General features: G+C 55.7%; 1 protein-coding gene across 1 annotated transcript; it reads right to left on the reverse strand.

Annotated features, from left to right (window-relative positions):
• Positions 1-495: 495 nt before the first annotated feature.
• MLPH (melanophilin) lies at positions 496-27,995 on the reverse strand (the record flags this gene model as incomplete). The annotated part of the gene is made up of 17 exons (XM_082001650.1): positions 496-522; positions 912-1,009; positions 2,534-2,591; positions 2,782-2,847; positions 3,318-3,410; positions 3,544-3,699; positions 5,503-5,697; positions 8,399-8,584; positions 10,330-10,413; positions 14,916-15,072; positions 16,462-16,652; positions 18,603-18,731; positions 19,775-19,869; positions 20,988-21,026; positions 22,453-22,589; positions 23,629-23,850; positions 27,886-27,995. The coding sequence occupies 17 exons, from the start codon at positions 27,993-27,995 to the stop codon at positions 496-498; spliced, it is 2,043 nt and encodes a 680-aa protein (XP_081857776.1).
• Between the last annotated feature and the right edge of the window lie 4 nt (positions 27,996-27,999).

Genomic DNA, 27,999 nt, shown 5'->3' on the forward strand with positions numbered 1-27,999 from the left:
CCCTCAAGAGCATCCCACGCCTGCTGTCAGCTCCGGTCCCTGCTCAGCACCAGCCTGGGAGAGAGCAGGGACAGGCCCCGACAGCGACGAGATGACTGTGGCAGACGACATTGACCTTCTGGCAAGGGCTGGAACCAGCTTTTGCCAAGTGAGGGCTGGAAAGCCACGCCGACACCCAGCTCCCGCCAAGGAGGTCGCTCCCGCTCTGCACCCCTCTGGTCCCCTTGGTTGACCCAGTACCAAAGAGCTGCCCAAAGCTGAGGTCTCCCATGAGAGCCCCTGGCCACAGGTCCACATCGCCGCGCCTCACTCCTCTCCCCAGCAGCTCCTGGCAAGACCCCTGCCCGTGGCCTTTGGCTTCCCTTCACGTCCGGGGTTTCAGGGAGAGACGGGTGCGGGAGAAGGAAGAGCAAGCGTCGGGGCGAAGGTGGCGAGGCTTTGTGCCGAGGTCTTGTATCATGGGTGAAATGCGGTGGCAGGAGGGTACCCCTCTGCTCAGGACAGGTGGGTCATCACAGGCTTCTGCAAGGCACCGGAGGGAGAAACCTCAGCTCACTGCCATGCCTGTGCCACCCCGAGCCACCCCAGACAACGAGGCCAGCTCGCTCCCTGTCCCCTCCAGCTGGCACCGCATGGAGCAAGGACCTGCCCCATCCCATGGACCACATGGGCAGCGGGAATTCAAAGATGTACATCTTGCTTGGTCCCCCCACTCTGGGGATTACGTCATCCCAGACCTCATGGGGTGACGCCCAGGCACGCCTGCCTTCACCGGCCACGGTGAGACCAACACCACGAGCCGGGGGCTCTGCCGGCTCAAGGGGAGGGACAGGTCCCTCTGCACAAGCCCAGGGAGGCAGGTCCCACGCTGAGCCCAGGCCAGCAATCGTCCCGCGCGGCTGGGTTCGTACCGCAAAGAGCCGCTCCACTCTCCTGTTCTTCCCGTTGGGGTTTCTCTGCGTCAAGGAGCCACGGTAAACGGACTTACGGTCAAAAGAGTCGTCAAGACCTGTGGTGAGAGAAGAGAGACGGGCAGCAGAGGTCCTCACCCGCCTCGCTAGAGGTTTCAGTTACCCACCAAGCCGCTTGGGTTTTACTGTCCCCCACTTGATGTGGTTTTGGATGCATCACTGCTCTTCCCTCTCCGGGACGGTGGTGGGAACCCCTTTGATCACAGGGAGCCAAAAGCTGCTGCTACTCAGGTTTCCAGAGCGCCAACACACACAGGTCAACTTTGGGGCCAGGCCCTTTGGACGTGTCTCCTGGGCTGTGCCTACAGCGGTCCCAGGCACAGCCTGTCGTGTAACCTGTCCCCACACGTGTGCAAGCTGGGTCAGCCTGCCAGCAGTCAAATGCCAAGGCCTCTGGCTCTGGAAACCTCCATGGCATGGAAAAAGCCCAGCCCACAAGGAGCTCTTGCCCCCCAAGCCTATGACACTCTCTTGACCTACTAAGCCATGTCCCCTTCTCTGCCACCAACCTCCAACAGCTGCACCTTTGCAGGCCCAGCTTTGCAAGTCCTTGACCTGCATGGAGAGCGGTCAGGAGACCGAGTCTCCCCGCTCATCACCCAAGCTCAGGCAGTGGGGATTAAGCTTGCCTGGTGACGTCCATCCCGATTGCACGTCTCTCTCTCCTCGTGGGGCTGACGTGTCTGCTGGGCTGCCTTTATCTGCTTGCCCTTTGCAGGAAGGAGAGCAGATGACTCCTCCTTAGCATGAGGAGAAGGGACCTTTCCACCTACCACCCTCAGCATGGGAAACGGGGCTGTTAATTGTCTGTGTGCACGGGGGAAACACGATTCCTTCTCTGCATTAAATGATCTTTCCCTCTTCCTCTCCCTTCATCTTCCATTATCTGGAAGGAGAGCCATTCTTTCTGCCTTTAAGCTTATGAGGTGAGATAAGAGAGAAAAAGTAATTTCCTAATGGGCGATATCGGTCAGGATGAAACATTTCCAGTGATTGCCCCCTGCCACACAAGCTGCTGTGCCAAGTTTTAGGTGGCCGTCTACTTTGAAGCACTCCCAAGCTGCTCTTTGTCACAGTTGGGCTCTTGGAGGGCCTCTTGAGCCACCAGAGACCAGTGGCTGAGGAAGGTGGCCAACAGGGTCAAGGATACCTTCCCCACGGTGACCAAGCGAGGAAGAAATTGGTATCAGAAGAGATGATGGGCTTAGGCGAGGCTTTGAGGTCTAACAGCTAGCACAATGCCACGAACGGCGTAACGCAGATGTTCTCCCTGGACTCCGGGGTGGCAGGAGCCCGGGCTGCAGAGAAAGTCCCGGTTCCTGCAGGACTGAGCCAACTCAACCTGACCTCCGCTCTGCCATCGCTGCCCCCGATCCTGCCAGCCGCCCCCTCCTGCGGTTACCCCATCCTCGCAGGAGGCCACGAGCACCGGGAAGGGGACCCCCAGTGCAGACACACAACTGGGGGGGGGGGGAAGAGAGAGAGAGGAGCGAGCACCCCCCAAAGCCCAGCCCAGCCACCCACACGTCCCCACCTCCTGCCGGCAGAGCCGCGGTCCTTACCGGCAATTTCGAGGGGACGGTCGAACTTCTTCTTGAACCCTTGCACTCCGGGCACCGCCTGCACGAGAAGGGGAGCAGCCTGCCGCGGGGAAGGGGACGGGAGGGCAGAGGTCCCCCCCCTCACCCCCCCCCCACGCCACCGCTTTAAAAGCGGCTTCCCGGAGACCCGGCTTGTCCCCAGGCTCAATGCCGCGCCACGGGTGCGCCGGCGAGGCGCACCAGCCGGCTCAGGTCAAACACGTACTCACTTCAAGGTCACCCGGAGACTCCCCGGGGGTGCTGCTGGCGGCAGCGGGAGAGGGGAGGCAGGCAGCCTGCGGGCAGAGGAAGGGCAGGGGTTTCTCTGGGGGTGCAGAGGAGGCAGACGACCCCCGGTCTGCCCCTCTTTGCGTTTTCACCCCTTCTTGCTTAGCCTGGACGGATCCCCGGGTGAGCGAGAGAGGCGACGCGCTGCCACGGCAGCGATTATTAAAAAAAACCCACCGGTACGGAAACACCCGGAGCTCAGCCCGGGCTGCAGCGCCTGCAGCAGCCCCCCGTGCCCTCCCCCGGGAAGAGCCCCAGCCCCCAGACACAAACCCCCTCCCTCGATACGCGTACGGAACCAGCACCGTGCGCCGGCCTCGGCGAGACGTCGCTCTCGGCGCCTCGGGGCAGAGACCCGGGCAGCAGCGAGGCGCCGGGCACGGCCGGGCCGGGCCGGGCAGCCCGTCACAGCGCCCAGGGGCGGCACGTACGTCTTCGGGCCGGGACCCCTCGGGTACCCGCCGTCCTCCGTGCTCACCTGCCCGCTCGGCTTCTTCCTCGCCTTCTCCACCGACCTCACCGTCAGCCCTGCGGCGGACAGAGCGGCGATTCGAGATTCGATGTCCGATATCTTTAGAAAGCGGGGGGGGGGGAGAAAAAAAAAAAAATCCATACGGATGGTGGCCGGGGGATGCGTCCCCGGCTTCGTTTGCCATCACTGGCTGGGGGTCTGGGCAAAGCAGCTCTCGGAGCCGAGCCCTCACCTCGCTCTCCGCCTGCTGCACCTGCGCGGCCGCCGAGGCCACTTTGTCCTCCAGCTCCGACAGCTCCGAGTCGGTAGTGCCGCTGTGCTGAGCCCCTTCCTCAAGCTCCTGCAGGGTCTTCTCAAGCTGGTAGGTCTTCCCAGCCGTCAGGTACAACTGAAATGTAAGGGAAAAAAAAAAACCAAACCAAACCACGTAACAGAATGAGCCTCTCCGCAGTCCTCCTCTCCCGGTGCGACTGCAGCCCCAGCCGCGGCAGCTCCTGCCGCTGTTCTACGACTGCCGCCATGCCTTGCGGCACAGGCAGGCCCGGCCGGCTCTGGCAGGGCTTTTCCTCTCATTTCCTCCCTTCCCCAGGCTCTTTCGAGGGCCGCTACCGAGGGGGCGAGGCGGTGAGAGGCTCAGTGGGAACGCCGGAAGGATCAAACCTCGGTGACCTACTCGAGCGGCGTCGGCACCCTCGCGCCGCGCGCTCAGAGAGGAGGCAGGTACCGGCGAACGAGCGCGGGCCGCCACGTCCCGTGGCGGCAGGAGGCAGCCCGCCTCTCCCAATCCGCTCGGCTGGGGTGCCTGGAGGAGGGTCGGGGGGTTTGGGGCTTTGGTGACCAGCCCCGCAGCCGGCAGCTTCGCGCCGGGACGATCCGGGCCGAGAGCCCCAGCAACCGCGGGAAGCCACGCGCTACCTTTGCTACCCGGATAAGAAGGGTAAAAGGACCCGGCGCGAGAAAACCGCCGGTTTTGCCGTCACTCGCCTCCTCCCGGGCTACCACAAGGACGCAAGCCCAAGCGAGGTGAGGCGAATACGTCTGCATGCGATCGCAGAGGTCGATCGCACGGGTTGCGGCCGCTGTTTTGCTGACCGATCCCAAAATCTCGGTACTGCTAACGCAACTCCTGCCCCTCCAGCCCTCTCCGCTTTTTTTTCCTGGGCTGGGTGTTGCGTGAAACTGCCTGGCACGGGCCCGCGTGCGTGCAGCGAAGTACCGGCCGCCCACCCGAATCCAGCAACCGGCGAGTCACAGGGACGTAATTTGTTCTCGGGCCATGGAACCCTGCCGGTGCCCTCCGAGGTGGGTGGCATCCCTCGGAGAGCGGCGAGCCAGCCCGGGCTCAGCCGGGGCCCCCGAGGGAACGCGCAGCTCCCGGGGCCATCATCTACGCACCTGCCCCGCCGCCTTCCTCACACCCTTCCTCTCCTGGGAAAGGGGGAACCTCAAAACCTTCCTCCAGCCGCCCCCTCTTCCCCCGGGATGCTGCGTTTGGCCGGCCGGCGCGGTTTCCGAGCACATCCTGCTCCCAGCAGCTCCCTGCTTTGACGTATAAGCTCTCGCCGCTGAGAGACCGGGACGCGTCCGACGGCGAAAGCCGACCGCCCAGTCGGGGACGCGACACTCCAGCCCGTCGCTGAGCCGTTTCCTCGCGGATGCAATCCCTCTCCCGCGGGGAAATGGATTCACAACGGGTTTTACGGCAGCTAAAAGGAAAAGATCGCCGGCGCTTGGCGGGGATTACGCTCCAGCCGTAAACGTACCACCCGCGGGAGCCCAGCAGCCCCGGGCGCAGGCAGCCTTAGCGAGCAGCCAGCTCACGCTCTCCTCGTCGGTAAAAGCCAGGACGAAACGCGGCGTGGGAGGGAAACGGGACAACAGCTTCTGCTGCAGCTGGAGCACAGGACTGCCGCAGGCCAGCTACAGCGAGCCGGGGACCGCGCTCGGGGTCCCCGGGGCAAGCGAGGCACGGGGTGCCGCGGGACAGGGCGTCTGCGCTGGCTGTGGTGCCATCGGCCCCATAAGTCGGCCCTGGCCACCGCCGGCCAAGACCAGACTCTTTAATCCCTCCCTGGTGCCCATCCTTTTAACGCTGCCCTACCCACTTAACGAGAAATTTGGGGGGTGGGGGGTGTCCTTCGTATTCCCACCCCCCCGATGCCCTCTCCGCTTGCAGAAAGCTCTCGTGAGCCTTTTCTCCAAGCTCACGGTACGCCCCGGCCATCTCCTTCCCGTCTGCCGGGCCGGGGAGCTGCCCCGCGGAGAGGGCACAGCCACCGCTGCCCCGGCTCTCTCCACGCAAGGGCTCACACGCCGCTTTCTCCGTGGCGCGTACGGCTCTCGGTACTTCGGCCGTGATTTCGCTCAAAGCCTGAGCCGACGACCTCCGTAAACGCCCGGCACAGCCAAAGCGGAGGGTGGGGAAAAAAAAAAAATTTAAAAAAAAAAAAAAAAAAAGGGACATTATTTTAACGTGGTGTACAAAACAAGTCAGGGGCGAGAGGGGCATCAGACCTTCGGGAGCTGGAGAAAGACGGAGAAGCGGATAATGAAAGGGTTTATGCTGTTCCTGAAGGGCTCTCCACCAGAGACGTGGCTAAAGTAAAAGCTTTGATCTCAGCCCGCGCCTTCTGGAGGATGGCTGCGATGAAAGAAGTCATCTCGAAAGGCTCGGAAAAGAGGTTATCGAGGGACGTGTTGCTGGCTGGAAGCGGTGCCACCGGACCCGTGTGACAGCAGCAACGCCTTGGCCACCTGAAGGCCACTCATTTACTCAGCAGTCAAGGTCTAATTGCAGCATATTGCTTTACGCTTCAGCACGGATGCAAATAACTCCTTAAGTTTGTGGCAAAAAAAAAAAAAAGAAAACCCCAACCCATAAAATTATTGTATTGCCACGCTGCCAGAACTTGGGACTATAATGTCCCTTTCCCAGCCCAAGGAGAGCTGGAGGCAATAACGCTCGTAAAAGCTGCTTTTCGCTCGATAAGGCACTAAGCACATGTAAAAATGGGCTGAAGAAACTCATCATCTCTCTCTCAACTGATAATTCCCTAGAAACCAAGGAGATGGGGGTGATATATGCGCTGGCGACAAACAGTTGTGTTTACAACTGCACGGATTTCCAGGCAAGCCGTCCTGCAGAGAACCAGCTAACTCAGCCCAGCTGGTATTTTTATCATTTTATGGTGCCTTCATGGTACGGCAGAGGTTTGTTGGGGTTTTTCGGTGTGGGGTTGTTTTTTTTTCCCCCCACATTTTCACTAAAAGCCCGTGCTTTCATCACAGCGTTCCCCAGTTAGAAGATTTCCTCCTGACTGGAGAGGAGACTCGCCCAAAGACAAACTCAGAATCACGCAAAATCCAAGCCTGGATCTGGTATAAGGAAAGTCGCTGTTAAAAAAATCCACGCTGACACAGCTTTTGACCAAGGTTGGCCCGTCTACGTGGCCGCAGGCATTTCACTCGATACCGCACAGAGGTATTTGACAGTTTGAGCGATGCCCCAACGAATTTTGCTTCGTTTCTTAGATTTCATCCCGCTTGGGCTGTTGCAACCCAGGTGGGTCTCTCTCTGCTTCGGAGCCGTCAGGTAGTTCCCGTGTTACCTGCCCGCACGGCCCCACTGAGAGACGACAACCGTGCCTGTACCCTCCCTGCTCCGTAGCTGGGTTTTGGTCACCAAAATTAGCAAATCTGGGGAATCCAGGCTTCATCTGATGAGAATCAAGAAGCTGACAGCGATACCCCACTGCCAGCTCCTTGTTCCTGCCGCAACCGCCTGGAAATAGGTACTGGGACGATGCACATCCTTCCACCCACGAGTGACAGGTAAGTCTGGCTGCAGCAATCACCCACGAGCAGCTCTCAGGGAAAAGGAGGCAGCGAAGGAGGGTTTCGGTACGGATGCAGCGCGCCGCTGACCCAGCGTCGGTAAGAGCAGGGCAAACGGTACCCAAAACCGTCAAGGAAGCCGTCCTGGGAGCAGTCGCTCGCTCTAATCCCGAGATTTTACCTCGAGCCGTGCGGAGACTCGTACCCGAGTCGCGCCCCGCGAGGCTGAGGAACAAAAGCCCGTCAAAGAGAAGCCTCGCGGCACCGCGGGAGGCTCCGTAACCTCGGACGAAAGGAGCTTCGCAGGAGACGGAGAGGGGCGGCGCGGACCCCGCTCGCTCCCTTCGCCGCGCTCGCCGGCGACGGATGCGCCGGAGCGAACGCGCGCGTACCCCACCCCGCCGCCGCCGAGGGGGAAGGGAGGGGGCGAACAAATCGGCCATTAGAGACCCACCAAGGAGCGCCGGCCTCTCCGCTCTGCGCTAACGGGCCGCCTCGGGAGGCTGCGCGCGGCCGGAGACGCACGGGACGATCTCCCTTTCCTTGGCGCACGTCTGAGCCACCCGGGCCGCCGTCGGCCGCTCGCCCCCGCCGTGGGGAAGCGGCCCAGCAGCTCCAGCCCGGGCAGCGGTTCTGCCCCGCACACGAACGGACGCCTCTCCAGCCCCGCCGCGGGGATCCACGACCACCCACCGCGGGGCGGGGGGGGCAGCCGGCAGCCGGGCTGCGAGTCCAGGAGATGCTGACCTAGCAGAGCGGAAGCGGGACCAGGGATTTTGGGAGCCCCTTGCCCAGCGCAGGAGCACCGGCAGGTCTGGAAGAGACGTTTCAAAGCTGTAGCAGGTGCCTGGCAAATGCTGCCGGTACTAAACCATCACCGAGCTCTCCTCCGCTCGGTAATGACATCCAGATCCTGAGACAACTCTTCCAAAGAGACACGGAGGTCGTGCGCCTCTCCCCGACGGGTGATGTCCCGCAAGACCTCCAAGAGGCTTTACTTTTGGCTCTTGGATGAGACTGGGAGAGCCTACGAGGACAAAGGTCCAGATCCAACACCCCGGGACCCCCCTATTCCTCGACACTCTGTTAAAGCAGGCGGCCGAGTCAGACACACCGCAGCCCTGGGAAGCGTCGAGGTGGAGGCGTGGGACGGAACAAGAGACGCGTTACCACGGTGTAAGCTATAAGCCACCGAGGGCGGAAGGAACTGCAGGTGGAGCCCAGAATGGTCTGGGTGGTAGGACACAGGTTACCTTTCGAGCATCCCTGGCCATGTCATCACTGGAGGAACTAATCTCTGGTTTCTTTGCTCTCTCCTTTTCTTCACCTTCTTCTTCTTCAGAAGAGACATCTTTGTCGCTGATGTTGCTGGCTAACTCCTCCAGCTTCCTCTTCAACTCCTCCTCCTCAGCATCAAGTTGGGACTCTGGGGCCGGAGACTGAAGGAGCAGAAGAAGGGAGCTGTGTAAGAACCTGCTGTGGTGGACAATAGGGTCCAGACACACTCACCAAGACTGGTCAGCAGAGGAGCTGGAGGAGTGCGACCACAGATGGACTTGGCAAAGGGGACTTTCAGCCCCCCACTCCGCACCCATTTTCACAAGGGGCGGTCAGACCACCTGGGGGAGCAGCAGAGCCCAGCGAGCTGCGCCCCGGCTCCAAGCCGAGGAGTACAAACCCTTGATTTAAAGAACCTCCATTCCCATTTTCCCCACGCACAGAACTTGCTTGTGCCCCGCCCCGCCCCTTAACAAGGTTTGCATGGGGGATTCGGGGCCAAAAATCACCGTATTTTCATTAGGAACCACGGTGTGGCTGGTGGCTCCGAAAGCAGAGATCACAGCGACCCAAAGGCATGGTCCACCGGGCTGAGGGAAGCAGCCACGTGGACTACCGCTCCCCCAAGGTAGCTTTCGGAGCCTCTAGGTCGTCGTATTTGCGATGAGAAAAGACGCAGCAAATTTTCCCGTAGGACAGGTGGCATATTTCCACCACCGGCCCCGTTATTAGGTGCAATTCTCGTTACCCGGAGAAGAATCCTGTTAAACTCCCAGGCACTGGAAGGGATCTCCAGAAGTTACTGAACTCACCGTCCCTTGCGTTAAGATGGGAATTAGCTGTGTCATACCCGATGGGTTTTTGTCTAAGCTGTTCTTAACGACCTCGAACAACGGCATCCGCAGCAGGCAGTCTTCCTCCCAGGCAACCTATTCCCGGGCTCTGCTACCCTTTCTGCCCAAAAGCTTTTCTTAATAGTTAACCTCAACCTGTCCCGCAGCAGTTTAGACCCATTGCCTCTACGCTGATCTGCCTTAGACGCGGGAATAACGCACGGGAACCGGCAAACGTGCGCGTCTCCTACTCCCTCGGTCAGATTTACCGACAGGAACACTGAATGGTTACAGACACGGCCATCCCCATTACGAATTTTAGAAAAAAGAAGAAATTGCCTTGTTTCATCTACGCCTAGGGGACTTCTCTCTAATTATCACTGTCCGCGCTACTGAGCCATCAGCCGCCAGAGCAGCGCGTGGCGATGGGTTCACACAAAGGAAGAGTGCGTGGTCTAAAATTAGAAATCCAAAATCAATGTTAAGTGACCTAAGTATTCACAGATTCTACATTGCTACCCAGGTTTAACTTAATTTAGCTGTTTTCTCCCAAGCTTGATGGCATGGTAAGACAAGGGCAGCTCAGAAGAGATACAGCAATCCTTCTTGACTCAGAGCTCATATTCACAATGACTTCCTCCTACGTACTGATTGATTCTCCCATGGTTTCAAATGAGCCGTCACAGCTCGGCGGATGTACCGACACCCACTCCACAATACTCCTAAAATTAGCGCTTCACAGAGCATCAAGCTGAAACCCAATTCTCCTTGTGCAGAAGGGGTGAGGAAGGCACTACCTTGCACGGGGGCCTAAATGCCATGGGTTACAATTTACTTCTGTTTCCACCCTGCCACGCGATGTTTTCTAAGGCACTCCATCACCCGGGACTAGAGAAGAGCCTCCGAGGCCAAAACAGAGGATTAAAAGCAAACAACCTGAGCCGTTTCGTCTCCCCGGCTTCCTCCCTGCAATGCTGGCTGTTTCCGAGCAGCCCTTCCGACGACAAGGGGAAGGGACCAGCACAGCCCACGCGCTCTCCCTGCGGATGAAGTGCCCGGCTTTGCCCGGTTACCTCGTCGGAGCGCACCAGGATTTTTTCCTCCAAGCGGTTCAACACGCGTTCGATTGCGGACATGCGTTTGTTGAGCTCGTGAATCTAGAGGAAAGGGGAGAGAGAAAGAAGTAGAGAGCAGACCAGCCACCGCTGCCGGGACAGCAAGAAAACGGCGCAACCAGCAGAAGCAAGCAAGCAGCAAGACACCGTCACCATGGGCCGAGTTAAAAGACGTTAAAAAAATAACGTCTTTAAAAAAATGGCCCTGGATACCCCGAAGAGCTCCAGGAGGCACACGGCCTCTCCTCGAAGCTGGAAAACTCGAAGCGATGCCGAGGACCCAGCACGCCGCAACTCCCACCAAAGCATCGGTCGCAGCGAGCGTAAAACGGCATCACTGACCCCTTTGTCCGGACAAAAGCACCAAGCTGCCACAAAGCCGTTAACACCTTTTTTCGATGGCAAGAATGGTATCTTGCCATCATTCGTGTGCTGCCCCAAATTCGAGTCGACGTCGGTTGTCGCTTCCTACTAACACGTTTTTCAAGCGGCTACTGCCCCACCATCCCCGTGCCGACACAGCGCTGGAAAGGAAGAGGGAAGGAGGGAAGGACTTCCCATGAAAAATTCCAGATAGAAAAACTAACACTGAAAGTTTCCCTCAACACACTTGGAAATTTTCTGACTTCTCTCCGTGCGGTGGTTTACCAAGATGCTTGCCCCTCTTTTCTCCCTCGCTCTTCCATCTGAAAAGAGGGGCACGGAGAGAAGAGAACAGACGAAATCCTGAAAATCAAAGAGAAGTCGCTTTCTATACTCAGGAGCCAAGACAAATTTTTGTGGTTAAATCACTGAAAACATAAAAGGAAGCTTGGGGTTTTTTTCCTTTTAGAAATTGAAGTTTTGCTTTCGTTAAAAAAAAAAAAAGTCTTTCTCCTTTGATCCAAACAAATAAAACACAAATGACAAGAAATATTGCCCGTTTTATATAGATAAAACACGACCTCCCACATCACTCCTGTTCCGAGTAGCTGCCTCCCATTCAAAGGGGAACGAGCAGCAAATGCAGTAAGTAAACGCAGTAACAAAGAGATGCAAGGGCTTGGCTTTGTTTTTCCGACATTTCCATCCTCTCACTTAGTTTTTGTGCTTCCTAGCGTTCGATTAATTAGATCCTCACAACAGCCTAGAGAGATCGCATCTGCTTAAGGGAAGATGAATATAAAAACCTGATGCTCCGGAGACCAGAGCGCTGTAATTACCGTCCCAAACTGACTGCAATTTCAAGCAGCATTAAACCCGCAGGCAGGAAGCCATCCAATCCATCTCCAAGTGCTTTATCAGTGCCGGTTAAGGCCTGGCTTTTGCATCACTCCCCGCGACAAGGAGAAGTCTGTTGATGGCCCACCAGCTTCAGAGGAAGAGATGGTGACAAACCGAGTGCCCGGACGCTACCGTGCCTCCCCAACGTAGAGGTTGGGAGAGGGCAGAGTGTAACGCACGGTTTGCTATTGATGGGCTACAAGGAGAGAAGCTGAAGAGCTTGCTTTCCTTCTCCTTCCCAAGCGAGGCTGGCTTTAATGCCTGGTGGTCACCCCATTAGGGTACGTCGCCATCAGGGGCTGGACCGCCCTGCACTGCTCTCTGCGTGACAAAGGCTGGAAAATGCTGCTCTGTATTAAAATACTTAAAAGCAGAGAAACTTAAAACACAGCCCATAAAGAGGACATCAGTTAGAGGAAACCATCACTTGCTGCCAGGGAGGGAAGCCAGGTTATTCAAGCAGAGGTGCTGCCTCCAGTCGCTCAAATACCCAAGACCGCCAACAGAGGCTTTACGTAAAGAAGAGGAGCCAGATGACATCAAAGCTTTAGGAATCCAGGACCACTAAGCTCCCTTGAGGTACAGCAGAACAGCTTTTGGGGAGAAACGTGGTAAATCGGTGCTGCTCCTTGTGGCTTCATCCTGCTCCTACCTGGCTTCTGAAGACCTAAAGGGAAAGACCTGCAGTTACCAGTTCAGGGCTTTTCATGTCTCATCAGGTTTCAGAGCTTTTTTTTAATTTTATTTTTTTTTTATTTTGTTCTAGCACCTTCAGCTGCTGGAGTCAACAGGGAACTGCCTCTGCTTTTGTTACTGGAGGAGTTAAGTTTCTTGTGTTTGGGACTGAGCAGCGTACCCTCTCCAGAATTAAAGCAGAACCGATTTTTCAGTTCAAAACGTATTTTGACAAACTTGCACCTGAGGCAGTTTTAGGACAGAGGGTTTTCATCTGTGGGGTCAAATATAACGCAGGGCAAAGAGCTGAGCTCTCCACCTCTTGAAACCTTCAGATGCCAACAAAGGGTCTACCAGGAAAAGATTTCTTTTGAAGCCAGGCTAGGGCATTCAGTGCAGGTTTAGCAGGCGTTAACAAACATGCTTCTGGACCCTACACCCCACGGGCCAACATCTTGAGTTGCCAAAGGGCACAGTCTCCGAGAAGTACGGCGCCAGGGTGACTCAGCCATGTCCCCTGGGATGTCCCGTCAGGGGCTGGGATGCCCCAGAAGCCCTGATGATGGCTACATGACATACCCTGGAAGTGCCGGCAAGCGACTCGAGAGCCACTGCTTCACTGCTCGGGAGAGTGGCTGTCCCAGATTCTGCTGCTCAGTGTCCCAGATCCCTCCTGGCCCATCTCCACCCCCCTGCCCAGCCCTCAGCCCCTCCATCTCCTCTAATCTCAGGACAAAGGGATGGACACCAGCCTTTTCTGAACCTCTTCCAGCTCTGTCAATATAACAGAGCTGGCTAGCACCGAAACCTGGATGTTCTTGCCTTCTCTCTTCTTTGGGCTTGTACTTGGCCTCTCCTTGGCCAACGGTGACAGCAAGGCACGCGTGCATCATTCTGAAGTTAATGGCCCAGCACACAGCTGGGTCTCTTCCTGCTGGGCAAGGAGAAGGCTCGGCAGGAGGACGGTTGCTAGCTGTAAACGCATCAGCGGCGCAAAGGGCAGGAAGGATGAAAAGCTATTTACACTAACGAACGATGTTGGCATAAGAGCAAATGGGGTTAAATTGGGAGTGAGAAGGTGTCTCGTAGCCATTAGAGTGACGGGGCTGCACAGCAGCCTCTGAACTGGTGTGATGGGGCAAGCCGCAAAACACACCAGACCGTCCTGACGCGAGAGCTTGCCCCGCTGATGAAGGAAGTCATCTGAAGCGTTGGTAGGAATTTGGCTCCATTTCCCCACCGCAAAGCACGGTGCACATTTCATGCCTAACGTACCGTGGCCTCATTAAGGACACCCAGTCCAGGGTTCTTCCATTTACTGCTGACTGAAAAAGGAATGGCATTTACTAATTAAAACATGTGCCAAGAGAAGTAAAAGGCAAAGGAAAGGTTTCCCTACGCAGGCACAGGAAGCGTGCTGCCGGGGGACGGCTGTGGTTACAGATCGCCCCACCGCTTACCCCGAGGCCGGGTCCAGGACGTGCAAAATGACGAGCTGTGAGCAGAGACCGGCAGCTGGCTCTCCCCGTGTACCTGCACCAAACACCGCCCTGCGCTTCGTTGCTCAAGAGGTCTGAGGGATGCTTTACCATTCTCACCGCCCGCCACTTGCAAAGGCGGCATCAGGAACCGCAGGTCCTCGCTTGACAATTAAAACACGAGCTCGCAGCCTTTTTGACACCCCTCTCTAGACCGTTCCCCCTATTATCGTCATTCAGGAGCGAGACGTGACAGGTCGTCCCGACCCAGTCCTGCCGGGGCAGGAACGCTACGCACTCCAAAGGAAGAAAAGGATCTTGATGCTTATTAAATATCCCTCTCCAAGCCTCCGTCTGATCGTAAAGCACCGGGGCATTCAATGGAAGAAAGCCTTTTTGGGGACACAGAAAGCCGTAATTAACTCGCTGATTAATAAGGACAGGCTGGAAAACTAACAGCAGGGAAGGCAGGCTTGTTACTGCGACAGCAGCATGGGCAGAGCGAAGCACCAGTGCCCGAGTTTCTCTTTGCCATGGGCGTAAAAGTGGAAGGGCTGGGAGGAGAGCAAGAACAGAGCTCCGGAGTACTTCTGCATCATCCTAACAGTGCGGAGAAACGTCTGTTCTCCCCCACCTTAATGAATGAAGGAGCTTTAAACACACCTTCCCAGGTCTCAGCCCTGCTCTCATTTCATCACCACCTTGGCAGGTCCCTCGCATCACGGAGGGCAGGACACGGCCTGGGCATTCATCTTGCTGGTGCCACGCAACCGCGATGTGACACCCAGATGAGCCAGCTCCTAGGTCGTCATCCCACAGGCAACCGCTCCAGCAACGTGAAGTGGCTACACTCCCAGCTTCTTCAGTTCCTGAGCTGAAGAAGGGAGAAGGATCTCAAGTCTACTGAGATCTGGGATCCACTCTGCTCCTTCTTGGACCCACACATGGGAAGCACGGGCACCAAACTGCTCCCACTGCATCCCGGCCAGGAGACCACCTTGGTCTGGCACCACTGCTTCCCTTCTCCTCTGAACCACCCTGCGCCTCGCAGATAACGAGCCTTATTTATGGCAAGAGAGGCTTGGCCGCAGGCTCGGTCTCACAAGAGGTTCAAGAGCTGTGTGGTACCTGATTGCCGGAGTGGCTGATGTTCTCCTGGGAGGAGGCTCTGTTCCGGCGTTTCGCGTGATGGGGCAGGTAGGCAGGGCACTGGGCTCCCTTCACGTCCTCATCAGAAGTGTCCGTATCTGCCGAGTACCGGGACCGGGGCTGCTCGTTCCAGGGGCTGCCTTTGGAGAGAGAAGGCTTCAGCACAAAAGGTACAAGAGATTCACGCCCCTGAGCTACCTCCCGGACATCAGCCCCACCCTTAAGACAAGCAAATAACGAGGCAGTTCTCCAAATCACGCTTTCTACCCTTTGGCAGGAGATGCTTCTGCAAGAGAGACCAAGGTTAAGGATGGCTACGCCGGGCCAGGCTGCGGCTCCATCGGCTGTGGCCGCACAGCACCCAGCTCAGCAGGGCCCCCGGCAGTGCTGCTGAGATAGCAGCGGGCGCAAGGAGCATCATCCTCGCTCTCTCATGCCCCAAACAGCCAGGCCCTTCACCACAACCTGCTATTCTAAACTTTTCCCAACTTTTTTTCCAACAATTGTTTTTTTTCCCCAACACAATTCCAACTGTGTTGGAGCACAGGTTTGCGACGCTGCCCTTCATGCACTGTTCAGGAGCTGGAAGACGTACCGGTCTAGGATAGAGCATTTATGAGGGTGCATTTTCTCCTTTTTAAAGTAGAATTTCCAATAAGACAAAAACGATGAGAGAAAATGGAATTAACAAGCCAGGAGGCCCTGCTGCTGTGTCGCTCCGGAGTAGGAATTTAACCAGCGCGTAGCAAGGTTTCTCCAGCGTTCCCCAGTGCCCTGGAAACCAAGCACTTGAAAACACAACCAAGGAGTTGGAGACCCAGAAGGATATCTATACGCTACAGCTGGGTGTGCACAAGCCAGTACCCAGCTCTCCTGCCTCTGCTATCAACAGCAGGAAAAAACAGTAGCAGCAAAAGGCAAATTCCGCACCATCGGAACCATTGCTGGGGTATTGAGAGATGCACGAAACCACAGGTCCCGCAGCCCGCCGGTGCACCCTGCCCCGCTACAAGGATGCTACTTAGCAGCCCTCAGTGCTTGCCTCCAGTTCTTCTCCAATCTTACTCCAGTTCGATTACCCCTTAAAACTCTAAAATTTCTGCACCTACAACATCCCTTGGCAAGGAGCTCGATTCGTCTCTCCCTGCCTGCAGAAAGAAACACATCCTGTTGTTTTCTAGTCTGGCTTCTGGTAGCATCAGTTGACACAGTTCTTACTCTGGACAAGACCTCCAGCTACGAAAGGGCTGGAGACCTTAAGAATAACCCTTCTGACTTTGAGAAATGAGTTTGTTGGAGACAAAACCAGCCCATTACAACCAAATAACTTCAACCAATTCTCTCAGGGTAAAAAAAAAAAAAAAAAAAAAAAATCAAATCACCTTTGCAGATGGATATTTTGTCTTGACACTCCAGCCTTTTAGTGGCTTTGAGGTTGTTCAAAAAAATCAAAGACGTTTTCATTTTGGTCCGGCTCTCGCAGCCACTCTTCCACAAGATACAGGAGGAGCCCGGCCAGAGACACCTACCAGAGCTTCTTTCCAAGCTCCTTCTCCGTGAATTGACGGTCAGCCGAACCTCGGTGCTGAAGTGCTGCTCCGGAGGGCTGACGCCCGGACCCTGCTCCTGCAAGACGTGGTGGAAGACTAGATCTGCCTCCGTGATCCTGGACTCCTGGGTTGCATCTTCGGCCAAGTTAGGGAAATCTGGGAAGGACTGAGAGATGACGATTGCTGCTTGAGCAGCTGCCCGTGAGGACTCCCTACCTCTCCCCACCTTCGCTAACAGCTCCTAGCCTTATCCTGCAATACACGCATGGACTGACCTTTTATAATGCCAATTATAATCATCAATTTTCAAGCCAACCGTCTCTTGGGCTGCCCACAAAGCCGTGTGGCCAGCGGGGCGAGGGAGGGGGTTCTGCCCCTCTGCCCTGCTCTGGGGAGACCCCCCTGCAGTGCTGCGTCCAGCTCCGGAGCCCTCGGCACAGGAGAGACATGGACCTGCTGCAGCGGGGCCACAGGAGGCCCCAGCAACGCTCCGAGGGCTGGAACAGCTCTGCTGGGAGGACAGGCTGGGAGAGCTGGGGGGGCTCAGCCTGGAGCAGAGAAGCTCCAGGGAGGAGAAAGATGGGGACAGACTTGTTAGCAGGGCCTGAAGCGACAGGACAAGGGGAAATGGTTTTAAACTAAAAGAGCAAAGGTTTAGGCTAGAAAGAAGGAAATGTTTCCCAAGGAGGGTGGTGAACCCCTGGCCCAGGTTGCCCAGAGAGGTCGATGCCCCGTCCCTGCGAACATCCCAGGTCAGGCTGGACGGGGCTCTGAGCACCCTGTTCTGGTTGGAGATGTCCCTGCTCATGGCAGAGGGGTTGGACTAGATGGCCTCGAAAGGTCCCTTCCGACCCAGAGCCGATTCTCTGATTTACCTTGCTGACGAGGCCTGAGCCGTATTCCCGTGGCTGCCAGCAGGCACTGTGAATTTGGACGAGAACCAGGCAGAGCCCCTCCAGCCAGGCTGCAAAACCCTCTGGGCTGTAAAAACGCCATGCCCGTGCGCTTATTCAAACTGCAGCCACCCTTCTGCCCCTCCAACAACCTGCAACCGATAAATCCAACTCGGCCGATCTCAACAGCGGCCAGCCTTCCCTAGGCTCAAGACGAATCCTGCCGCGTAAGGATGGGCTTAGATAAAGAACGAATACACTTGTTTACCCCAAATTCTTATCAGTTTATGTGGAATGGCATGAATTTTTCTTTTTTTTAAAGCCTTTGTTACACATCTCAGCACATCCTACTTCTACCCTACTGCTAGAGTCTTCTTACCTACTTCTAGAGTTGACAGTATCACAGTATCATTAGAAGGAAGGAGGAGCTGTTTAATGCTTTGGAAGTAAAATTTCAACAGGAAAGGCAAACAGAAGCAGCCCAAAAAGCTTGATCTCAAGCATCTCAGGCTGGAAGACCTTTTGCCACATCCAGGGCAGCCCCGTCTGCGTTGCTCCCCAGAGCTGGAAGCTGGGGATGATCCAACACCAAGCCTTCGCTGGGACAGTGCTAGAGCTGCCTGTGGGTCCTGCTCCTGGTCAGGAGCTCCTGTCACTAAGACATATATTGTCTCCCATATAGAAATAACCCGTGCCCATGCAGCTTTTGTTCTCCCCACGTTCACTCCTCTGACTGATGGGGACCCCCACCCCGTGGGTGCTGGCCCTGCACCCTGGGGTGCAGGGATTCATCTTCTCAGCCTCAGAAGGGCAGCGTGTCCCACGAAGCCGTCTGCCAACCACCTCCCCGCTGCCGCCACGCCGCAAAACCAGCCCCAGACCAGACGGGAGAAGAGCCTGGTTTCATTTCATCCCTTGAGCACTGAACGTCCAAAGGCTCGCTGGAAACCGGGGTGTCCCACAGCCTTGGGAGAGCAGAAGCAAGCTGTTGTCTGCAGAGAGCCTCTGGCCCTCTCATCCCACCACCTCTCCTCGCTTCAGTCAGATGTCCTGCTCCTGACTCAGCCTGAGGCAAAGGACTCGAAACGGGAGAAGAGACACCAAGCAAGGCTACGGGAAGCGAAGATCAGCACCACCGCTCCAAACCAGCCGAAGGAGGAGGCGGCAGCGGTAGCGAGGAGGAAGAAGAGAGGAAAGCAACCCCCCCAGCACTCTCCCAGTACCTGGAAAGCGTCCGGGCTGCTGGCTGCTGGAGAGAGCTGCACAGATTGGCGGCGAGACGGAGCAGAGTTCTCCGAGTCCAGTTCGAAATCAAAGGGATGGACAGACAGCAGGCGCTTCGTCTTGCGCATCTTAGTCAGCGGAGGAAACGCAAGAAAGGAAAATTCACCATAAACCACAGCTGACCCTGAAGAAAGGGGAGGGAGGGCCCTCGCCCCCTTCGTTTGCCCGAGTCTGCGCAGCCCAAAGCAAGGCTCCCGCTTTTTGCGGGGAAAATCTGGATCTGACCTTGTCCTGCTCGCGGGGAGCCGGGTATACCGGGCAGCGTGCGCTTACGCTGGAGTCAAGGAAAAGCGGGTTCCGCGTTTCCACAGTCTCTGGATCAGGACTGTGGCCACAAGCAGGCAGGGAGAAGCTCTGTCCTCGTTTATAAAGGCACTACGGGAAAGCTGAGCCAGGTTACAGCTCAGGGATCTAGGAGATGCTGTCGAAGCATCTTCAGAGAAAGGATGCTGTGGGCAGACCTCCCCAGGTATTCGAGGGGCTGTCAGCTGCCTCAGGGCAGGAGCAGCTTGGACAAGCCTCTAAGCCTTCAGAAGCCGATCAAAATGAAGTACCAAGTGCGTGAAGTGCGGTAAGCGCCCGTAGCCCGAGATGGTGGGTACGCAACAGCGCGTACGTAAGCGTACCAGCATTTCAACCACAGCAGCAGGGATAAATACGCTTCCCGTCGGGCTGCTTAGTCAGCGTTTCAATCCATACACGTAGTCCTAGAAAAACCCGGGACTGAAAAAGCTGGGTTCGTGATGGAGACAACTCCATCACGAACCCAGCTGCGTTTTGCTACTCTACCGGGTATCTCTTCTTCTTCTAGTAAAAAAACCAGATGGGTTCTCATTATACGGGTAGCAGCTGGGACTTTTTTATTAATTGGGGACTTCCCAAGTGTCAAGAGTGGGTCTTTTTTCCAGAGGACAAGTATTTGCGATTTTGCCGACTCGGTCGTTTCTACGCAAACTGGGAGAGAGGCTCATCTCGGAGAAGGAGAAGAGAGAGAAAGGCCGCGTCTTGAACGTGGCCCAGAAAGCCACCACCACCGCCACCACCCAAGGCAGGCCAGCAGCAGCTGAGAGCACAGAGCGAGGCAGAAGGGGCCCCAGAACGAAACACTTACTCTGCTGTAGCACTCTGCTTCAGCTCCACGAAGGACGTCATCTTCGTCATCGCTGTCGTCCCCAGTGCCACCACTGGCGAGGAGCTGGCGTTCGCCTGGATGGGAGACAACAGCATGCTGTGGACGGGCAGCTCCTGCACCCCGTGCCGGGGGCAGGTAAGTCCCCACCATGGTGGTAACACCAATGCATCTGTAGGTGAGGCCATGCTTCTTACATAGGGTGAAAAGGTCCAGATTGGAAATACCTCCCCAATTTTTTTTTTTTCCTTTTTTTAATTTTTTGCATGCTACACCATGGCTGATAGGTTGCGTAAGTAAAGGGAAAGGGACAAAGGACGGGAAAGGGACAGGAACACCTTAAGGCAGCCCCAGTGCTGCAGCTGGCATGCAATGACCAGAGTCTAAGGTCCGCAGGGTAGAAGCTCTTTGGGGTGCAGCTCCCGGGCAAGCACTGCAGATACCCACTCTTAGCACCTGATCTTGCAAAAGCTTGGCTGGCCTCTCATTGCTTCCCCTTCCCGCTGTGCGCCATCGCAGATCTGGAAGTGGCCACCGCAGGAAGATGAAGGGCACCTGCACCCCAGAGAGCACCCCGAGGTCCACCCGGGCAACTCCAGTGTTTGAAAGCTCTACAGCTCAGCCCAACGTGGCTCTGCTTCTGCTGTTCCTGCTTCCCATCAGCCAGCTCTGCTATCTCTCTGTGGCCTGCTCCTTTCCAGGTCCTCACCTCTGTACCCAGGTCACGGCCAAGCCCAGCAGTACGTTGGGAACAGCACAAAGGCCAGACCAAGTCCAAAGTCAAGGCAGGCAACGTGCTCTTTCCTATATCAAATGGCATGGTGCAGCAAATCTTTCCCGCAAGGGCTCCTAAGGAACACACCTGAAGTCCCAAATTTAGCGGGTTCCTTAAGAATATGGCCAGCTTCGAGCGTATGACATAGGTGCGTTGAGATGAGTAGTTGCAAGCTTCACGTTTGGCATGTAACTAAAAGCCCTGTGTATCTGAGTCTACCCTCGGAGACCCCAGGCGTACCGCAGTGCAAGAGATGAGCATTACAGTCCACCTCCACCGCAGTGGAGAGATGTCCTCCCTGGTCCAGCCATACCAAACCATTGCTGGAGCGCCCAAAGCCAGAGGGTGTGAAGAAAAAAAGTCATTGGAAACCTCTCTTGAACTGCAAGCCGCATGCTGTGATGCTCTTTTTTTACTTACTGTTAATGTCCGGCAGGCTGTAAACTCTGTCATGAAGACCTAAATGAAAAGAAAAACAGTGGGGAAAAAAAAAATTAAAACGTTTTCTCCAAGTACCTCGCAGAGAACCAGCCTCAGAGCTCTCATGCTCTAGCCTTCACAAGGCACCATCATCAAAAAGGCTCTTCACAGAGAAGAAAACAGGCGCTTGGGGACAGGACTTGACTTTTAAAAGTCAAAGAGCTTATTGCCACCACTTCCACAGTCCTGATGCAACACGCCTGGGAGCGCAGCAGCAGGCGAAGGCACAGCCAACAGCAGATGGCCACGCAAAATGCCGTGGCCTCATGTCACTCTGCTGTAACTCCTGCAACCAGAGATCGGTCCCACAAGGAGACTCCTGCTTGTTCAAGGGTCAAGCCAATTCGGTGGTGTTAATGAAGAAATAACAGCAAAAACATCTCTTTTTGAGAAAGCCATCAGTGTCTCGATTTAAAGAAGCCTAAAGCACTGTTATGCCCACGCTTGGTTTGGGTTTCTCCTGGATCGTCCTTTTCTGTCTGGTCTGATGCATTTTCAGACTGAACGCTGCATAAATTGTCTCGCAGTCCATTAATTTTATATTCAATGCCACCACCCTCCGTGCTCTTTCCGATATTTCGACCACGAGCAGTCTGGGTAAAAGAACTATTGGAGCAGTTGGATCAGCTCACGTCTATGGTATTTGTGTAAACTTTTCTGTGGCTCTTGGGGATGGTTTGCGGCTCTTCAAACGTTGGTTTGCGGCTCTTCAAACGTTGGTTTGCAAAGGCAATAGACAAAACAGTGCAACAGCCATATGGATGGCAACTAACGGCTACCCAGTAAAAAAATACCACATTAATAACAGATTTCTGCATGTGTTTATGCAGTATCAGACCAATCTCAGAAATACTGAAGATCTAGAAAGCTCTGAAGAGCATAGCTATGGTGACGGATAACTCACTAATTTTGATACAGTTTTGTCAGTGCCATAGCATCATCAGATTGGCTGTAAAAAATATTAGATCATGGAGAAAAAAAAAAAAAAGTGCTGGCTTTATCCAGCCGGTTGGATGTTTTGGACCTGCAGGTTACACTCGGGTTAATTTCACGAGCTCTGCCTGGTGACAAAAAGAGCTAAAAGAAAGAAAAACAAGAGCTGCAACTCTTACAGGACATGAGATATTTAAAAGTAAACACGAGATATTCTCTAGTCTATGGTAAAACCTTAAACCTTAACGGAAGGAGACAAAAAAAAAATCCACTAAGAACATCCACTCTGCTGCTCCCAGTACAAACACACCGCTCTGAACCTCCGCGTCCTCCCCAAAATGTTTTGCACGGTCTCAAAACCACACGGCGCCCGGAGCGGCATCACCGCTGACGTTCCTCGCTTGGTGCATCCCAGTGCCTGCTCAGCCCCAGCACACAGCAGGGCGGGAGAATCCCTGGCGCTCTTCCTCACCTAGGCGTGGGGCCATCACCCCCTGCCCCGGCTGCAGCCGGCCGTAGAGGGACTGAAGCACTTTGGCACTTCCGAACCTCTTGAAACGGGATCGCACGTGTTCGTAGTACCACTCCAGGGAGCCGATCTTCACGATCCTGCTCAAAGAGAGGATGGACGCACAGGTGAGCCAGCCCAGCCACGCTCATGGTGACCGGACCCTCACTCAGAAACTGTCTCTTAACAAAAACACAACCCGTTTTCTAACCAGCCGAATTGATTTCTAACCAGCATAAAGGGATGCTGAGTGTGGGCAACACTTTTTCTTGATCTGGACCGACTGGAGAGTTGGGTGGAGGGGGACCTCATGAAATTTAACAAGGACAAGTGTAGAGCTCTGCACCTGGGGAGGAGCAACCCCATGCACCAGTACGGGTTAGGGGCTGACCTGCTGGAAAGCAGCTGCATGGAGAAGGACCTTGGAGTCCTGGTAGACAATAAGTTATCCACGGGTCAGCAATGTGCCCTGGTGGCCAAGAGGGCCAATGGTGTCCTGGGGTGCGTTAAGAAGAGTCTGACCAGCAGGTCGAGAGAGGTTATCCTCCCTCTCTATTCTGCGCTGGTGAGGCCTCACCAGGAGTATTGTGTCCAGTTCTGGGCTCCCCAGTTCACGAGAGACAGGGAACTTTTGGAGACAGTCCAACAGAGGGCTATGAGGATGATTAAGGGACTGGAACATCTCTCCTATGAGGAAAGGCTGAGAGACCTGGGGCTGGTTAGTCTGGAGGAGAGAAGGCTGAGAGGGGACCTTATCAATGTCTATCAATATCTGCAGGGTGACTGTCAGGAGGATGGAGCCAATCTCTTTTCAGTAGAGCCCAGCGGTAGGACGAGGGGCCATGGGCATAAACTGCAGCACAGGAAGTTCCACCTCAAGGTGAGGAGAAACTTCTTTACTGTGAGGGTGACGGAGCACTGGAACAGGCTGCCCAGAGAGGCTGTGGAGTCTCCTTCTCTGGAGACCTTCCAAACCCGACTGGACACGTTCCTGTGCAACCTGCCCTGGGTGATCCTGCCTTGGTGGGGTGTTGGACCAGATGATCTTCAGAGGTCCCTTCCAACCCCTACCGTCTGTGATTCTTGAACCTTGGCACCGAGGCTCGCCCTGCCCCTCGCCCTCCACCGCAGGAGCCGTACCTGGAGAGACGGCAGGGATCGCAGACCCAGCCTTGCTCGTTCTTATTGTAGCGGCTGCAGTTCTTGCAGGTGTAGCAGCGGCAGTCCAGGCACTGCCGCTTGCTGTTCAGCAGGAACTTGAAGGGCTGGAGACAGTGGATGCAGTGGGTTTCGTTGAGGTGGGACTGATTCGTCAGGAACTCTCTCTTGCTGCTCTCCTGGTCGATCTTGCATTTCAGCTCCCTGCAGAAAACATCCCAAAACACAGGAACTTGTTTTCCTTAGCATTTGGCTGCGGACTCTCACGCGGTAAACCCCACCACGCTTTAATCATTTCGGGAACGATTTTCCAGGGAACGTTCCCGAGTCGCGCAGCTTGTGGAAACAGCTGTAGGGCAAATCTAATAAACAACGTATCACGAGTTAAATAAGCTGAGCCCAGCAAAGAAGAGGGCTTCAGATTCAGGGCAGGTCACTAACACGCTAGGATCTGCTGCCGTTCCATTTAAGATTAGGGTCGGTTGTGCCAAAACCTGTCCCATTTGCTTCGCAGGTTATCGATCATAAATCCCAGGAACCTCAGGAGAGCTACTCTTCTCAAAATCTCTGCCTGCATCCCAACCCAACACGATCTCAGAGCCTGAAGTCCAGCTGGGAATTAAAAGCTTTCTGGAATTCTCAATTAGAGGGGGAAAAAAAAAAAAAGGCAAGCAATCTGAGACGAAAAAGGATTAAAAGGGGTTTTAATCTAGTCCTTCGGTGCTAAATTCAGCCGAGACTTTTATTAAAGGCAGAAGCGACGTGCAACAAGGTCTGGGCTGTTCCGCGACAGCCCGGCCAGCACGAGTGCTTTCCCAGAGCACCTTCTCCGGGCGGTCCGTTGCCGCAGGCAGCCTTCGCTACGCGGACCCGGCCGCTGGAGCAGGTCCCCGTGCAAGAGGGTGACGGCGCGAGGCCAGACCCCCCAGGGACAGCCAGGGCCGGCTAAAACGCCCGCCAAGCCGCTAGCCAGAGGCTTCCCTTCCGCGTGCTCCCCGCGCTGCCTCGGGGATGTTTGCCTTCGGGGCTGGGGCCGAGAGGAGATGTTTGACTTGCAGGGAAGGTCCTAGAGGGTTGTTTTCTAGGCAGGGTGAGGAAGCTGCGTTTTCCGGAGCAGAAGTCAGCCTGGGCCAGAAAAAGCTCAAGCCATCAGGTCTGGGGGCTGCTTCAGGAGCGCAGCACGGACCACGAGACTCCCGGCGATGCTCCCAGTGCCCCCCCAGCCTCGGGGAGACGGGCCGACGCCGGGGCCACCGCAGCAGGAGCCTGGCTGGCACGGCTGCGCGGTGCCGCGACATCCACGGGAGCATGGGAACGACATGAATGTAAATCAAGCTAATCTCTGTTTAACCAAATCAGTTTGCACATTAGGGACCAGCTCTCTTTTTTTTTTTTTTGTTTTTTGGGTTTTTTTTCCCCGGGGGAGACTCACCGTCCGCTCGCGGCCAGCACAGCGGGCGTTGGTGGCTGTTATGCTGCGGCAATACCGACTTGCATTAACCAAAGATCTGGGGCACGTAAAAATCGGTATAAAGACTGAACCGGCTACCTAGGTTTTATATCCACCTGTTTACCGTCCCAGTGGCGTTTTGAACGACCCAGTGCAAATATTCAGCAGTAAGTTTACATGCGGCTACTGGAAACAAACCCCCACGTAGAAAACCCTTGGGTCGGGCTCAGTGCTCCTTTCCCAATCCCGTGCTAAGGCTGTTTCCAGCCGGATCCCATCTTTCACTGGACTGCTTTTTCTGGTTCCCAGAGACCGGTCGGATCCCTTCACCTCCCCTCTCTCTCACCCACGGGATCCGGCGAAGGACGGACAAGTCTCAGCCAAACCAGTTTAAAACCCGCAGGAACCGCACGCCTCTCGCCTCCCCTCGCTGGCAGAAGCGCAAGCCAGCCCCTTCCCCGCTCTGCTCACGGCGGAATAAATCAGCGCCGGTGGGATGCAGCGGGGTCCAGCTGAGCTCCGGGAGGCGTGCGGGGAGCCATCCCAAAAACCAGGGGGTTGCTGGCAGGGAGGTTTATGGAAGGAAGCAGGGAGAGGCCCCCCCCCCCCAAAGTGGCCATTATTTAATTTCTCGGGGAAAGCATTACCCTCGCATGGTTGTGCAGTTTCTGGCCAGCTGAAGCCTTTGTCTGTTGTGGATGAATAGCTTCTGCCAAAAAGAAAACTCAAAGAAGTAGCAGAAAGGGAAGAAAAAGACCGAGCTGGGGGGGGGAGACGGGACATTTCTTCAAGGCTTGCGGGTCGAGACAAGCCCAGTGAACAGAAAACCAAATGAATGGGAAAGGAAATGAGGATGGTCAGAGCACAGGGTGGCTGCCGGCAGGGTCTCCCATAACCTCACGTCACGTCCCAGCTTGTTACAGGCAGAAAACGCTCACGCAGCTCCGCGTCCCGCAGGCGGGAGCACGGCAGGCTCTCCCGGGCTGGTGGCCCGGTCTATGCCGGGTATTACAGAAATACCCGATGGACGGACTCGGCCGTGGCTGAGCCTGCGGAGCGAGGCAGCCAAGCCTCGGACCGGGTGACGTGCTCTACCCCAGAGCACGTGCGGGCACCGCCGGGTTAACGCCAGCCCGCCGCGAGGCAGGATTAAATGACAAATTTAAAAAAATAAAAGCAGCCATGACTGCTGGGACAGAGGGAACACTGCTCTGGGGAGACAGCAGCCAGGTAGAAGCATCCCGAGACCTTCCCCCTACCTTGCACACCCTCTCGCACCTCCCGTACCAAGGCGCTCAATTTGGCAACCTCCTGGGCATCAGAGCTGACCCAGATAAGCCAGTCTGGCGCCAAGGTCAAGTAGGTAAGGAATTCACCTCGCCTACTTCTTTGCTGCAGGGCACAGCAACGTGGGTCCCCATCTCCTTCCTCCAGACAGAGCTCACATCCATCACAAGGGAGACGTTCACCCTTTCCAGGGTGATTTTTTTATTTTTTAATTTTTTTTTTTAAACATCCTTGTCTGGTCTCTGTGCTGCACCTCAGAGCTACCAGCAGAGCAAGGCAGTAGATGATGATACTGAATTATCTCTGCCTCCCACACAGGCTGGGTTTTCCCTGGCAAAAAAAAAAAAAAAAAAAAGAAAAAAAATCAGGAGGTTCAAAAATACGAAAATACGTGACAGAGCTTCTCGTGGCTTATGGTGTAAACAGCGAGGCTCGCACACAGCCTTGCATCGAAACCCACGCCAGCAGGCTTTCGGGGGATGCTTCGACAGCTCGGGTGCAGATAACCCAAATGCAGAAGGAAGACTCTCGCCCCTCACCTTTGGATCTGATGGAGGAACCGATGAGCAGCCCCAGGTATTGCCGTGCCATCGGCACCAGCCCTGGCTCACAAAATTCAGAGCTAAGAGGGGACGAGGGCTCAGCGGGAGTGCAGCGCTGCCCAAACCCGGCCCGGGAGCATGGGCCGCCCCGCTGGGATAATAAGGAGAACTTGGCTAAACCTTGGAGAGAGACACTGCAGCTTCTTGAAATAAAGTTAAGAAATTATTAAGTTCAACGCCTAACGTAGTTAATGAACAAGGCCTAAAACTCCACAATTTCCCATGCTCAAAATTCAATCTAATCTGGCTGAACATTGTTCAAACGGCACTTCCATCAAATGCTCGGTTTGTAAGAACTGGGAAGATACATGCATTTGCCACTCCGGTGATTCTCAATCTTTTCCTAATCTGCGGCCCCGTAAAACTGTCACAGGACGGCACAGCCCCCCTTATAGCATATTTAAGGCTACTACAGTAGCTTTACTACTCCTCTCATTTATTTTTCCAGGATCCTTCAGGAGTCTGTAGACTCCCAGGACCCACTGAATCGCTGCAGACCCCTCCCGCCCTCACCGCACGAGAACCATCATGTGGAATAAAATCCCACCCTTCGCTCCAAGGTAAGCTCTCCCCCGCGAGAGCCACGCCGGCGTCAAGCCCCACGAAGGCATTTCCCGAGCGGGGGCCCAGATAGTTGTCCCCATAAACCGCCGCAGCGACGTCGCTCTGCGTCGCCAGTTCGCACCTTGGCGGCACGAGCGCGTCGCCTCGCCGCCGATCACGTCATCTATTAACCGCTACGTTTGATTTTTCGCCGCCAGGTCTTGGCGGTCCCTTCCTCGCCCGCAGCCGTAACGCGTCGCTTCGTTCCTACAGCCCGGCGAGGCAGCGGGACGTACGGCGACCCGCCGCCGCGTCCCGCTTGCGCCCAGCCTGGCGGCCCAGGGTGCAGGTACTCACTCCAGCCGTTCCTCCTCTTTTTTCCGCAGGTCAAAGTCCCGTTGAACGACCTCCCAAACGTGCTTGGCCTCTTCATCGGTGAGCTTGGAGAGGTCCAGCTTCCTCCCCATCCCG

Source organism: Phaethon aethereus (assembly GCF_964289735.1).
Source record: "Phaethon aethereus genome assembly, chromosome: 6".
Taxonomy (NCBI): domain Eukaryota; kingdom Metazoa; phylum Chordata; class Aves; order Phaethontiformes; family Phaethontidae; genus Phaethon; species Phaethon aethereus.